The following is a 13,467-nucleotide window of genomic DNA, read 5'->3' on the forward strand; positions in this document are numbered from 1 at the left end:
GCCAAAGGACAACACTTTGGGAATTAGGATTCCTCCAGGCAACTAAGAGGACTGTCTTCTGCATCCACCAAACCCTCCTCTCTGGAGCATCTTAAAGTGCCAAATGTGTCCTCAGCCTGGAACAGTGAATCCCAGCAGATGCCCAGACCAGGAAGCGCAGGAAATCTACTTGCATGCACCGTGATCATGTGGAGGGTGCATAAAAGACAAACTGAAGCTTTCAACAGGAAAATTAAAATTTGTTTGTGAGCAGATAAGGCTAAAATAAAAGAGATAGCATTGAATCTAAACCATTTCCTGTGACTTGGATTTCTTTTTAAAAATTGGCCGTCTTATCATTTTCTTAGTCACCTTTTCTCTAGGCTTATTGGGGGCGTAGTCCCTCCCAGCAACCTCCATCTGCTTGGAAAACAGAATCAAGAGAATGAAGAGCCATGATGACACATCCGTCACTGGATGAAAATATTAAGAGAAAAATCAACAAATGTACTACCATTTGCATAAAACCTATTAATGCCCTCTTCAGATTAATGCAGTGAATTTTACATCACTGAGAGAGCAGCTGCGATCCACTGCTTCTAGTAATGAGGAGTATTTGAAACATCTGCAAATCACTGCTCCTCCTAAAGGCCAAGCAGTATCATTACTTTAGTTCTCTGCAAGTAAATACTCTGATTGTTGGCCAGAGGAAGGCATATCTTTATCAAAGATTCATCTACTGGGCTCCTCTTTGCCCCAAACGCTGTTGGGTTTCTTGTGTTTCCTGTTTTTCTCATGCTAGTACACGCAGATCCATGGCACTTCCCATTTCCGATTTTTTAAAAATCAAAACTAGTGTCTGTTCTATCCCTCCCCCCCCTCCCCCGGCAATCCGTAACCATTTTGAGACGTACAGTCTCGGTCAGGACCTTCCTCTCTGGTATGTTGGTCCCAGCTAACGTGAGCTTTTTGCAAAGGCCAGGCAAAGCGAGCTTCGGCCCTGCTGTGCTCTACGTGTAAATAGCGAACCGAGAGCACCCAGAGCTGTGGTCCGCTGTTACCGCGAGCGCACCGTGGGAGCCGCGGCAGATCGGAGGGGCAACCAGCGGGATTGGGAGGAGAGACACGGAGAAGGTGGAGAATAAGAATCATGTGTGTTCCTCGAGTGTACAACCCACATTTGAGTGACAAATGACGAGGGCAACCTATAAAAACAACTAGGCGCAAGTCTACCCGAATCCATTTCCCTCCGTGTGTGTGTGTGCGTTTTCAACTAACTTTGGGAACTCGTAGACGCGGCGTCGTGCCCCTGGCAGCCTCGCCTCCACCTGGGTTTCCCGCGCCCTGCCGGCCCGCTTCCATACCTCCTTTCCCCCCCAGGCTAAGGATGGAGGATCCCTTCAGCCCCTCAACTTTCTCGCCGGCGCCCAACGTCTCCGTACCTGTCTCTCCTGGCTGGAGTCTCAACTTCACTTCCGGACAGGGGACCCCAGCCCCCGGGCCGCCGCCGCCGCCGCCGCCGCCTCCCGGACCACCCAGCCGCGGCATCCGCCTGGTCTTCCTGGGGGTCATCCTGGTGGTGGCGGTGGCCGGCAACGCCACGGTGCTGTGCCGCCTGCGCGGGGGTGGCGGGCCCTGGGCGGGTCCCAAGCGTCGCAAGATGGACTTCCTGCTGGCGCAGCTGGCCCTGGCGGACCTGTACGCGTGCGGAGGTACCGCGCTGTCGCAGCTGGCCTGGGACCTGCTGGGCGAGCCGCGCCGGGCGGCGGGAGACCTGTCGTGCCGCTTCGTGCAGCTGCTGCAGGCGTCCGGCCGCGGCGCTTCTGCCCACCTGGTGGTGCTCATTGCCCTCGAACGCCAGCGCGCGGTGCGCCGGCCGCAGGGCCCGCCGCTGCCCGCGCGCGCCCTCGCCGCGCTGGGCTGGCTGCTGGCGCTGCTGCTGGCGCTGCCCCCGGCCTTCGTGGTGCGCGGGGGCGCCCCCTCGCCGTCTCCCGCCGCGCCCTCGGCCGCCCGCACCTGGGCGGGGGAGCGTCGCTGCCGCGACATCTTCGCGCCCCTGCCGCGCTGGCACCTGCAGGTCTACGCGCTCTACGAAGCCGTCGCGGGCTTCGTGGCGCCGGTCGCGGTCATGGGCGTAGCATGCAGCCGCCTGCTCTGCGCCTGGTGGCAGCGCCTGCCCCAGGCCCCACCGCCTTCAGCGCCCTGGTCGGCGACTCCGGGCCGAGCCCCTCCGCCCAGCGCGCTTCCCCGCGCCAAGGTCCAGAGCCTGAAGATGAGCCTGGCGCTGGCGCTGCTGTTCTTGAGCTGCGAGCTTCCCTACTTCGCCGCCCGGCTGGCGGCCGCGTGGTCGTCCGGACAGGTGGGAGACTGGGAGACCGAGGACCTGGCGGCGGCACTGCACCTCGTGGGGGTGACCAACAGCGCTCTCAACCCCTTCGTCTACCTCTTCTTCCAGGCGGGCGGCCGCCAGCTCCTGCGGCGGCTGCGAAGGCGCCTGGGCGCAGCCTGCTGCTCGTGGGAGGGAAGAGCGGAGGACGATGAGGGGGCCGGGGGCCACCAAGCGCTTCACCGCCACCGCTGGCCCCACCCCCATTACCACCACGCTAGACGCGAGCAGCCCGAGGGGGGCGGCTTGCGCCCACCCCCGCCGCGCCCCCGGCCGCTGCCCTGCTCCTGCGAAAGCGCGTTCTAGTTGCTCGATGGCCAGACGGGTCATCTGTCGCCGCCACCCAGCCTCCACGGAACACGCGGCTGGCCCGGGTCTATCTAGATCATACCGGGCAGGAGAGTCCCAGACATTGGCCCTGCAGCTGTCCCCAGCCTACGCTCGATTTCTTTCTAATGTTTACATTTCCCTACACTTTTCCAGTTTCTTCTCTCCTCTTTGGTTCTTCTCACATTTCCCAGTTTGGAGACGAGAGTTTGAGCCGCTGGGAAGTTGTAAAAAACAGTCAAAGACACAGAGTTATTTTTGCAGTTCTCTTTGACGCTCCCATAGTGTTCTGGATAAGATCGTTTGGTTTAGCTGAATTGTCAAGCTTTCATTATTTGCCGTGTTATCAAACGTTTTTTTACTTACTTTGAATCCTGTTTAAATCAAGTGTACCTTTGAGACCAGAGAATTTGCCTTTCTTTCCAGGAGGAAAATTCCCACACTGCTCTCCCTGAGGGGCCGGGAAATTGTACCAGTGATAGTGTCAGAAATGTAACCATGCTGTCACTGCAGAGCCACAGAGCATTTGTAAAATAAAAACATTACGCACAGAGCAATTAGTACTTTTTCCCCATGGTAATGTGTTCTCTCAGAAGAAAATCAGTGTGGCCTTTATTTCCAGTCTTCACTTCAGTAGAAGCCGGGGTTGTGGAGGGACACATAAAATAAGCTTCCCTTAGTCCCTTTCACATACGCCCAGTTTCGTTAGGAAATTGTGCCTGTGCCCAAACTAGCCTCTACAGCTAAGGTGCTGTGCTCAGGTGGAGCCTCTCAGCGCAGAGTCCCCAGCAAACTAGAGAAGGGAAACACCAAGTTGGTGTGTATGCGCGGGACTCACTGTCCCAGAAGGTGCCTCATGGAGATTTGCAGCTGGGAAGAGAGCTGCACCCTCCCAATATTGCATGTCTATATAAAACTCCCTTTTTAAAAATGAAGGCAATGCCATTTGGCGTGGATTGCTGAGAACAAAGTCAAGAAGCAGATTTAATCAGTGACCTCCTCCTCTTAACTGTCCTTGGTTCTAGAAAGAAGTGGCAGCACTTATGAACAATATATCCACGTGTTTACCAGTGTCTTTCATCTGAGAATCTGGGAGCTTTCCATGATAGTGCTTCCTGTTCGTGCACAAATGCCAAACTAAGATGGAGCAAGGGGAAATGATCGCTAGAGTTCACTTGCGGAGCCAATGCTCTTGGAGGGCTTTCTTTGTTTACTTCACTGATGTATCCCAAACTCTTAAACAATGCTTGACATGTACTAGGCACTCAATACATATTTTTGAATAATTCATCATACGAGTCAGGCAAAGATAAAATGGATACAAGATTTACAAAAACCTCCACTAAGCTTGATTTACCTTTCTCCCAAATTGTCAAAAAATGTTAAGAGTTAAAGGTTTTCCTTCATCTTTTTAATCCTCCCCACCCTGCTTAGGATACCATGGTGCGTAATATACCAAGAATAAGTCAGCCGAAGAGAGAACACAGTTGTCTTCATGACATTATTTTTATTTGTTAGCATTTGATACTCATTAGCATTTTTATTCATTAATAAACATTAATTCCTTATTGTGTACCAAGCAATGTGTTAGGCATTGGGCATACTAAGATGAATAACACACATCTTTCCCTCAAAGACCTTATAATCATACGTAGGAGACAATCTGACAATTACTGCACAGTAGCACATATGCTTTAATAAGAGTTCCAGTCAGGATGTTGGGTTACTGAAAAAAAAAAATCTGACAACCTCAGGAGACTGAAGCGGTCATTCCAATGATGCTACGAAGGACCAACTAATGGGAAGGGGGGAATGGGTAAAGGTGGGGATCAAGGCAGAAGCACGGAAAGACTCAAAATATGACCTGTTGTGTCACTTTGAATGTTCCCAACTGAGAATTTAAGACAGCTGAGTTGCTGTTTCTGTTATCTGCAACTGAGAGCACCCTAAAAGAAAAATGAGTTCCGCTGGTTTAAATTTAAATTTAAAAGTCCAGTGGTAGAGCTGCTCCAACGTTGGTTAGTTGAGTAGCTTCATAACTTCATCATCAAAGACCTAGCTTCTTTTCATCTTTCTATTGCCATCCTGAACTGGTGGACTTGACATTAAGGTCCGTACCCCTTGAGGTCACAAAATGGTTGCTACGGTTCCAGGCATCACATTCATATATGACAATGTCCAGAAAAGGAAGAATTTTTATTCTATAGGAATGAAGAAACATTTCTTAGAAGTCCCAAGCAGATGTTCCTGCATGGCTCATTGGCCAGAACTATATCATATATCCATAGGTAGACCATTGCAAGGGAAATGGGGCCACCATGATGGCTTAGACATGGAGATGAAGATAGGAGTTGCACAGTAAAGGGGTGAAAAAAAACGAGACTTCCATTTTTTCTTTTAAGAAAAGAAGGGGAAATGCTTATGGGAGGGCAAGACTAAACTTTTATACAATTGCCAAATTGTTAGGTTGATTTTTATATAATCTGTTAGAGATTTTCATCTGTGCCACCTAGAAATTATAAGAAATCTCCATCTGGGCCAAAAATACAGAATACATATTCATGTAGTTAATTTGAAATTAAACTGTATTTTCCCAAGATTTTGTGGAAGAGTTAGTTGAGCCCAATTCATAGTAAAATACTTCCATAGCTAAGGAACTTCCTCTAATCTTAACTAAATCTGACACTTGAAGGTAGATCTAGGTAACTTGGTTCCCATCTTTAGAGGCATTTGTAGGTTAAGAAATTTGAAACATCACCTCAGAATTTGATCCCCAGAACCTACATTGCTATAGACAGCTCAAAGATTCAGTTCTTTTTTTTTTTTTTTAAGATTTTATTTATTTATTCATGAGAGACAGAGAGAGAGAGAGGCAGAGGGAGAAGCAGGCTCCCAAGGAGCAGGGAGCCTGATGTGGGACTCGATCCCAGGACCCTGGGATCATGAGCCGAAGGCAGACGTTTAACCATCTGAGCCACCCAGGCGCCCCCAAAGATTCAGTTCTGTCCCCATCAAGGAAGCCCCCAAAAGTTATTTTAAATTTAGGCTCTTGATTGAGTGAGACATACCATTCAAACTTCACAGCAAAGGAATGTGAACAGTTGACCCTGAACTTGATCTCTTTTCTAGGTATCACCTAAATAGAATATGACTAGAGGAGAAACCAGACCACATATTTGGAGTTTGGGAGGAATCAAATAACATATCCTCACCCACTGCACGCTTCCCCTTGGAGTTAGATTTTAACTAGGCTGTCGCACACAGGCCTGGATTGTAGGACTCCAGGAGCCACTATTCATAGAGATGGCAATGTAAATGTCACCACCAGAACTTTAAAGCCTAAATACAAAGAATTCTATATATTTTTTTAAAAAAAATAACTGGCTGCATGGTAACATACAGCTAAAATAGGTAAACATGACCTATTACATAATTTGAAGCAGAGAGTATGTAGGAAACAGCCAGGAGTGGAACTAAAATCACAATTAGTGACTAGCTATAACTCATTTGCTAAAAATAGAATAGTCAAGCTGATTTTTGGAAGAGGAGGTAGATTTTTTTTCTAAGCTTCCTAGGAAAGGAAGCTTCCTGGGAAACACAAAACAAAGTCAAAAAGTGGAGCAGTTTCCCTCCCATTCCTAAAATGTTCTGACTTGATCAAAGAGAAGATATTATAATGAAAATGAATCGTCTAATTAAATTAAACATATTTTGCTGAGTTGTGAGGCAGTATTATGAAAAGAGCAGTCTTTAGAGCCTACAGACCTGGACTTGAATTTCATCTCTATCCTTAGTAGCTGTGTGACTTTAGGCTGTTTGCTGAATCTTTCTGAGTCTTGGTTTTCTTTTTTCTTTTTTTTTCCTCTTTCTTTCTTTTCTTTCTTTCCTCTTTTTCTTTCTTTCTTTCTTTCTTTCTTTCTTTCTTTCTTTCTTTCTTTCTCTTTCTTCTTCCTTTTAAGTCTTGGTTTTCTTATCAGTAAAAATGGGGTTTATATTATCTACTTCATAGAATTGATGTATGTAAAAATGTAAAATACTTGATGGGGGGGGAGAATCCTGTCAGTCTGTCTCTTCAGATTCACCCTGGTACTCAATATATGATAGTTATTATTCTTTTCTTTTTTTTTTTTAAAGATTTTATTTATTTATTTGACAGAGACAGACACAGCGAGAGAGGGAACACAAACGGGGAGTGGGAGAGGGAGAAGCAGACTCCCCGCCGAGCAGGGAGCCCGACGCAGGACTCGATCCCGGGACTCCAGGATCACGACCTGAGCCGAAGGCAGTCACTTAACCAACTGAGCCACCCAGGCGCCCCTGTTAGTTATTATTATTTTCTAACACTGGGTGGTGAGGGATAAAATCTAGTTGAGTAATATTACATGAAGGCAAGCAAGGGATCTTGGGGAATCAATCTATGGAAGATTAATGCAAGAACGGTGGCACATAATAATAGGGAAGTTGGGCCTTACAGAAGGTATACTGTGCACAGTAATTGTTGACTGTCTTCCTGGCATCTGTTTCTCCTTTTCTAACAGGACTCAGATTCTTGTATCTAATGCCTCTTATGAGGAGTAAAGTGCTTTGAGGGAAGCTCTAAGACTGGATCTTAATTAGTCTAAGCACATCAAAGTAATTTCACTCCTCTTACCTCCACAGCCTGCTCAGGAATGGTGATGTGATCCAGTTAAGACCAGTGAGATGTGTTGCAGGGCTAGGGGAGTTGCTGAGGCTTCTAGGAAGGAAGTCCGTAACTCTTCTGAGAAGAGTCATGAGCCCAATATGCTCTCTCCCGCTCTCTGCCAGTGAAGGTAAATGAGGGAGCATGTAGTGCTCCTGACTGCCAGCAGCCCACCTCTGACCATCGGAGGCACCAGCCAGAAGATGAAAACAACACTATGCATATGGCAGAGTGGAGAGATGAACTGAGGTCCTTAATGACCTCACTGAGCTGTCAGGTCAAACACCACAGGCATGCTTATTGGACGTCCATTTTCTTATTGTTTAACGCAGTTGAGCTGGATTTTCTGTTATTTGTGACAGCAAGCATTCTCTAATTGAAGAAGTTTGGCAAGAAAAAGAGTCTCATTTTAGCTTACTGCATGTTCTTTATCAAAGAAATAAGAACATTCCAAGTGTACCAAGTCCATCAGCCAGAATGTATTGAAGAACCATACTGGACACTATATTGAGCATAGTGGAGCAAAGGGAAGAAGATCAAAGATGTAACTCTTGTATTTAAAAAATTTGTATTCTATGAAGAACTATGACTTTCATGGTAAGGACTTTGCTGAGAAATCTCAACCTACGATTATTAATGTTATAGGACATTCTTTGCAAATTCTTACCATTGGTGACATGACTGATTCATTCATTCGTTCGTTCGTTGGGTATTTATTAAAGATCCATCATGTGCGAAGTACATATGAACTTATATATAGATATAGATATATCACTTATCATAGACATACATTCCATTTAAAATTTTGGGTGGGAACTTAGGACCAACTATTACTGGTTGGCCAAACCTGGAATTGACAACCACAAAATGGGTAGGAGTAATTACATAATAGCTTCTAGTGAATCACTCTTCTTGATATCCACCCTTGTGTAATCTATTCCCACAGAGTCTGGGCTTGGTCATGTCACCTACTTTGGCAGTGGTCATCAGAAGATCATTCACAACAGGGTATTGAAAAGCACATACACATGGGGCTTGCCCTCTCAGAAGAGCTGCCTTAACATCACCATGGCACGAAGAAGCCAAGAATGAAAGAGCATATGGAGAGGGAGGCCCAGCTACTCAGCCGTCGCAGCTAAGCCCAGTTCCCAACTGACTCTCCAGCTACATGCAGCCACATGAGTGAGCCCAGGGGAGACGAACAGAGAACTGCTGAGCTAACCCACAGACCTGTGAGAAACAAGAATTCACATTCATTAAGTTTGGGCTTTGGTTTGTTTTGCAGCAATAGATAACTAAATCATGTCAGAGTAGTAAAATGGTGAGTAGTAAAATGGTGTTGGATACATTAAAAATGGAAGTCAAATGACCCAGATATCAGAACATATGGGTTCTAGTCTTCCACCACATGTCAAATTGGGATATTTAACTGCTCACCATGTGATTTGATGAGACTTCACACCAACTTGAAATGCAGAAAACCCCAAGGGGAATATCAAGCTCAAGGGAAAGAGTTAACCCTTTTTCCATGTGGTGAAATCTACTCCCAAACCCTGGCAGTTCTGGGTATGGTTTTATTAAGGTACTAATGTGTGCCTTACAGGGGCACCTGGGTGGCTCAGTCGTTGGGCGTCTGCCTTCAGCTCAGGTCATGATCCCAGGGTCCTGGGATCGAGCCCTGCATCGGGCTCCCTGCTCAGCGGGAAGCCTGCTTCTCCCTCTCCCATTCCCCCTGCTTGTGTTCGCTCTCTCGCTGTGTCTCTCTCTTCAAATAAATAAATAAAATCTTTAAAAAAAAAAAGTGTGCTTTACAAAATACCCATAAGATAAATAATAAAAACATAATAATGATAGCTAAAATTTATTAATTTTTTTTTTTAGCAGTGGGCAGCAAAGTTTATTGAGCAATAGTATTGAGTGATATTACAAAGCTCCCGAAGAGAGAAGGGGACCCAAGAAGGTTGCCCTAAATAATTTCTATGAAGCTTGGCACTTTACAAGCATCAATTCAATTAATCCTTACAACAACAACTTAAAGTGATATATCATAATCCTCTCCATTTTATAGATAAGAAAACTGGGGCTAAGGATAACTTGCCAAGGGTCAAACAGCTAGTAAATGGCAGAGGTAAAGCTGTGAGGGGTTCATCATTGTTGTTGGTGTTGTTTTGTCATTTGAACAGGTAACAGCCAAGAAGTTCATCCAAGACTAAGATACAGGTCTTACTTTATGTAAGATGTGTGTTAGAGCTGCAGCCTGGACACACAGTGTGAGGTGGGAGAGAATGTGTTAGATTAAAAAAATGTCTACCTGAAGAATTAAATGTGTTTTAGAAAAACTGAAATTATATCAGAGAGTTTCATCATTTTAGCCTCCAAATTATCCAAGTAAAGAAATGACTTGCTAGGAATGGAGGAGACTGCCAGCTATTCACCAAAATCCATTTTCCCCTTCTTATGTGGCTGCTCAGCCAGGAACTACATTTCCCAGCCTCCTTTGCATCTAGTTAGAGCCATGTGACTATGTTCTCAGCAACAGAATGTGAACAAAAGTGACATGGATGGCCTCCAGACTTGGGTCTTAAAACATAGGGCTTGGGCTGGGCTCCTCCATGTTGTCTTTCCCCTTCCTGTTGACTGGAGAATATGATGTGACAATCACACAATCTAACAATGATCAGGTTTAGCCATGCAGATGAGGACAACATCCTAGAGGGTGGCAGAGCAACAAGATGAAAGGAATCTGGGTCCTTTCCAGATCTTGTGGGACAAAGACAGCCTAAAATGGGTAGAAGATTATGTGAGAGAGAAATATATTTCTTTTTTTTAAAGATTTTTATTTATTTGACAGAGAGAGACACAGTGAGAGAAGGAACACAAGCAGGGGGAGTGGGAGAGGGAGAAGCAGGCTTCCCACTGAGCAGGGAGCCTGATGCGGGGCTCGATCCCAGGACCCTGGAACCATGACCTGAGCCGAAGGCAGATGCTTAATGACTGAGCCACTCAGGTGCCCCGAGAAATAAATTTCTTTAGGCCAGTGAATTTTGTGAGTCTCCTTATTACAGCTAGTCTTTATCTCAACTTATATTTTGAGGTTGTATTAGATTAGACTAAGGGATGACTTTGCTTCTCATTTTTTGTTCCACAGGGCTTCTGTGTTTGCAGAGGAGCTTGGTGTTAATTTGGATGGACCAAGTCTAGAATGTAACTCTTCAGAGGCTTGAGGAAGGACCCTAGGCCCAAAATGTCTGAACCAAATCATGCCTGTGAGATGTCTTTTTTTTTTTTAAGATTTTATTTATTTATTTGAGATAGAGACAGAGGTAGCAACAGAGATAGTGAGAGCGAGCATGAACTTTGAGGAGAGGGAGAAACACGCTCCCCACTGAGCAGGGAGCCCTAGGTGGGGCTCGATCCCAGGATCCTGGGATCATGACCTGAGCCGAAGGCAGACGCTTAACCAACTGAGCCACCCAGGCACCCTGGGATGTCATTTGCCCCAAAGGATGTCACTTAACCTTAGGAAACACTTTTTGTTTAAAAAAAAAAAAAATCCAGAAGTTGAGTATGTTAGAGAAACCCAATGCCCATGGACATCAGTACAAGACCTGGCATCAAAAATGGAGCAGGCTCTGTGGTTGTCCACAGTAACATTGACTATTCTCTTGCCTCACTAAAAAAAATCCTAATTTTGTCCAGGACTAACATGTCCTAGTTATCTATTATTATGCAACAACCTATCCCAAATTTTGTGCTGTAAAATAACCACCATTTAATTACACTTAGGGATTTTGTGGGTCAGGACACAGACAGAGTATAGGAGGGCTGGCTTGTCTCTCTTCCTTGATAACTGCGGCCTTAAAGGGGAAGACTCAAATGACTGGGGTCTACAATTTCCTGGGAGCTTCTTTACTCATATGTCTGCTGCCTTGGCTGGAATATTCAAAAGTGGGGCTCATCAGGAACTACAGACTAGAGTCTCTAAACATGGCCCTCCATGTGGCTTTGACTTTCTTACTGCATGATAGCTTTGGAGCAAACTTCTCCTAAGGCAGCTCAAGTTTTCAAGAACAAATGTTCTAGTGAGCAAGGTGGAAGCCACATGGCTTGGTATGGCCTTGTCTCATAAGTCATACAGATTCCTCTGTACTCTACTGGTTGAAGCAGTCACAAACCTGCCCAGATTTTAAAGGTGTAAACCCTACCTTCTAATGGAAGAAGTGTCAAAGAATTTGGTGTCCTATTTAACAACTGCCACTCCACCCATCAAGGAAGATAACCCTCCCCACAGTTCTGGGATATATCTAAGTCAACCATGGTCATTCCATTCTGCCTGGTTGATTGGTTCTGTACAATGAAACTAGAGGTAAGGGCTTCTGGAAAAGGTTTCCTAACTTTAAGTAGGAGATATCGGTAGAGGCAATAATTTCTCTTCCTCTGCATGGTGTAGTTTATAGATGTGACGTAAAACTCTCTTAGCCATCTTGTAACCCACAGAGGGGAGATAACCTTAACAGAAGGCCAACATCATACAGCTCAAAGAATGGAAAGGTAAAAATCCCAAGTCTCTGATTATGTAGTTGAGCAGCTGAATTAACCAAAGTTGGAGTCGTCCAACCTCAGACTGTCTCATGTGAAATAATAAATTTCCTCATTGTTTAATCAGTTTGAGTTGTTGTCTTCTCTAAAGCCATCTAAGTGGATATAAGGAATGCATTAGTCAAGGTTCTCCAGAGAAACAGAAACAATAGTGTGTGGGTACACATATATTTATTTATCATAAGGAATTGGCTCACGCAATTATACAGGCTGAGAAATCCCACAATGTGCTGTCTACAAGCTAGAGACCCAGGAGAACTGGTGGTGCAGTTCCAGTTGGAAAGCAGGAGACCAGTGTCCCAGCACAAACAGTCAGGTAGAGAGAGGGAATTCTCCCTTTCTTCAGTTTTGTGTTCTGTTGTTCTTTTGTTCTACTGAAGCCCTCAATGGATTAGATGATGCCCAGACATATTGGGGAAGGCAATTTATTTTATTTAGTCAGGCAACCAATTCAAATGCCAATCTCATCCAGAAACACCCTCACAGACATACCCAAAAATAATGTTTAACCAAATACCTGGGCATTCGTTGGCCCAGTCAAGCTGATACATAGAACTGACCATCAGGAGATACTACATAGGGTTTCCTTATAACTTCACCCCAGATAGGAATTGTCAATTATGCTTGCAAATTTTTGTTTCTCTCTCTTCCTGAAAGTGCTCTAAGCCATCTACCATTTCACCTAATTCTTTAAGCATGGAAGGATACAGTTGATTGAGAATTTAGCCTGGATCATCTGGAAGGTAACACTAAAACAAGGGATGCTAGACATTCAAGAACCACTCTATAAGCTGTGAACTTCATTCCTCTGGCCAGTGAAGTCACACCACTATGTTAAAGAGTATTAGAACTGCTGCACTGTAGATGAGGTAGCAAACACGTAGCAAACATTCCTCAGCTAGCTGGATGGAGTTTTTTGAGGGCATCCTGAATTTTTAAAAAAGATATGTATTCTTCACTGAGCATTTATCATTACTGCATATTTTTTCTTAAATGTAGCCCCTGAAAGCCTGACCTAAGCCAACATGTTCCAGAGTATACTTTGCGAAGCAACAGATGCTTCCATATTAATATATCATAAAGGAAAAAAAGAGTTTCAGAGTTAAATGTTTAGAACACTAGGTTAAATAGATCTCTTTTTAGTTTTTTATTATAAAATACATAGAAATGTTGAAGAATAATACAAAAGAACACCCACATATTCACCATTGAGATTCAACAGTCATTAACATTTTGCCATCTTTCCTTTTATACATCTCTATATATTTTGCTGTTTTTGAATAACTTGGAAATTAGTTGCAAACACGGTATCATTACCCTTCATCTCTGAATACTTGAGCATGCATCTCCTAAGACATTCTTGCATGACCACAAGAGCATTACCACACTTAAGGAAGTTAATGATTCCCTAAAATCAGCTAATACTCAGTCCATATTCAAATTTTTCCTTTGGTCCTCAACATGAATATTTTCCTTTTGAGCCAAAATCTAATTA

At 44.8% G+C, this 13,467-nt stretch overlaps 2 protein-coding genes across 3 annotated transcripts in view; one reads left to right on the forward strand and one right to left on the reverse strand.

Annotated features, from left to right (window-relative positions):
* SKIC3 (SKI3 subunit of superkiller complex) overlaps positions 1 to 13,467 on the reverse strand; it is a 157,760-nt gene that overhangs the window by 135,505 nt on the left and 8,788 nt on the right. The window lies entirely within an intron of this gene.
* Positions 1,140 to 2,878, forward strand: GPR150 (G protein-coupled receptor 150). Its single transcript, XM_045887159.3, has one exon. It carries the CDS (start codon positions 1,367 to 1,369, stop codon positions 2,669 to 2,671), a length of 1,305 nt encoding a protein of 434 aa, XP_045743115.1. The 5' UTR covers positions 1,140 to 1,366; the 3' UTR covers positions 2,672 to 2,878.

Source organism: Mirounga angustirostris, unplaced genomic scaffold, assembly GCF_029215605.1.
Source record: "Mirounga angustirostris isolate CCGP_5_RB_7025 unplaced genomic scaffold, mMirAng1.0.hap1 SCAF_7, whole genome shotgun sequence".
NCBI lineage: Eukaryota > Metazoa > Chordata > Mammalia > Carnivora > Phocidae > Mirounga > Mirounga angustirostris.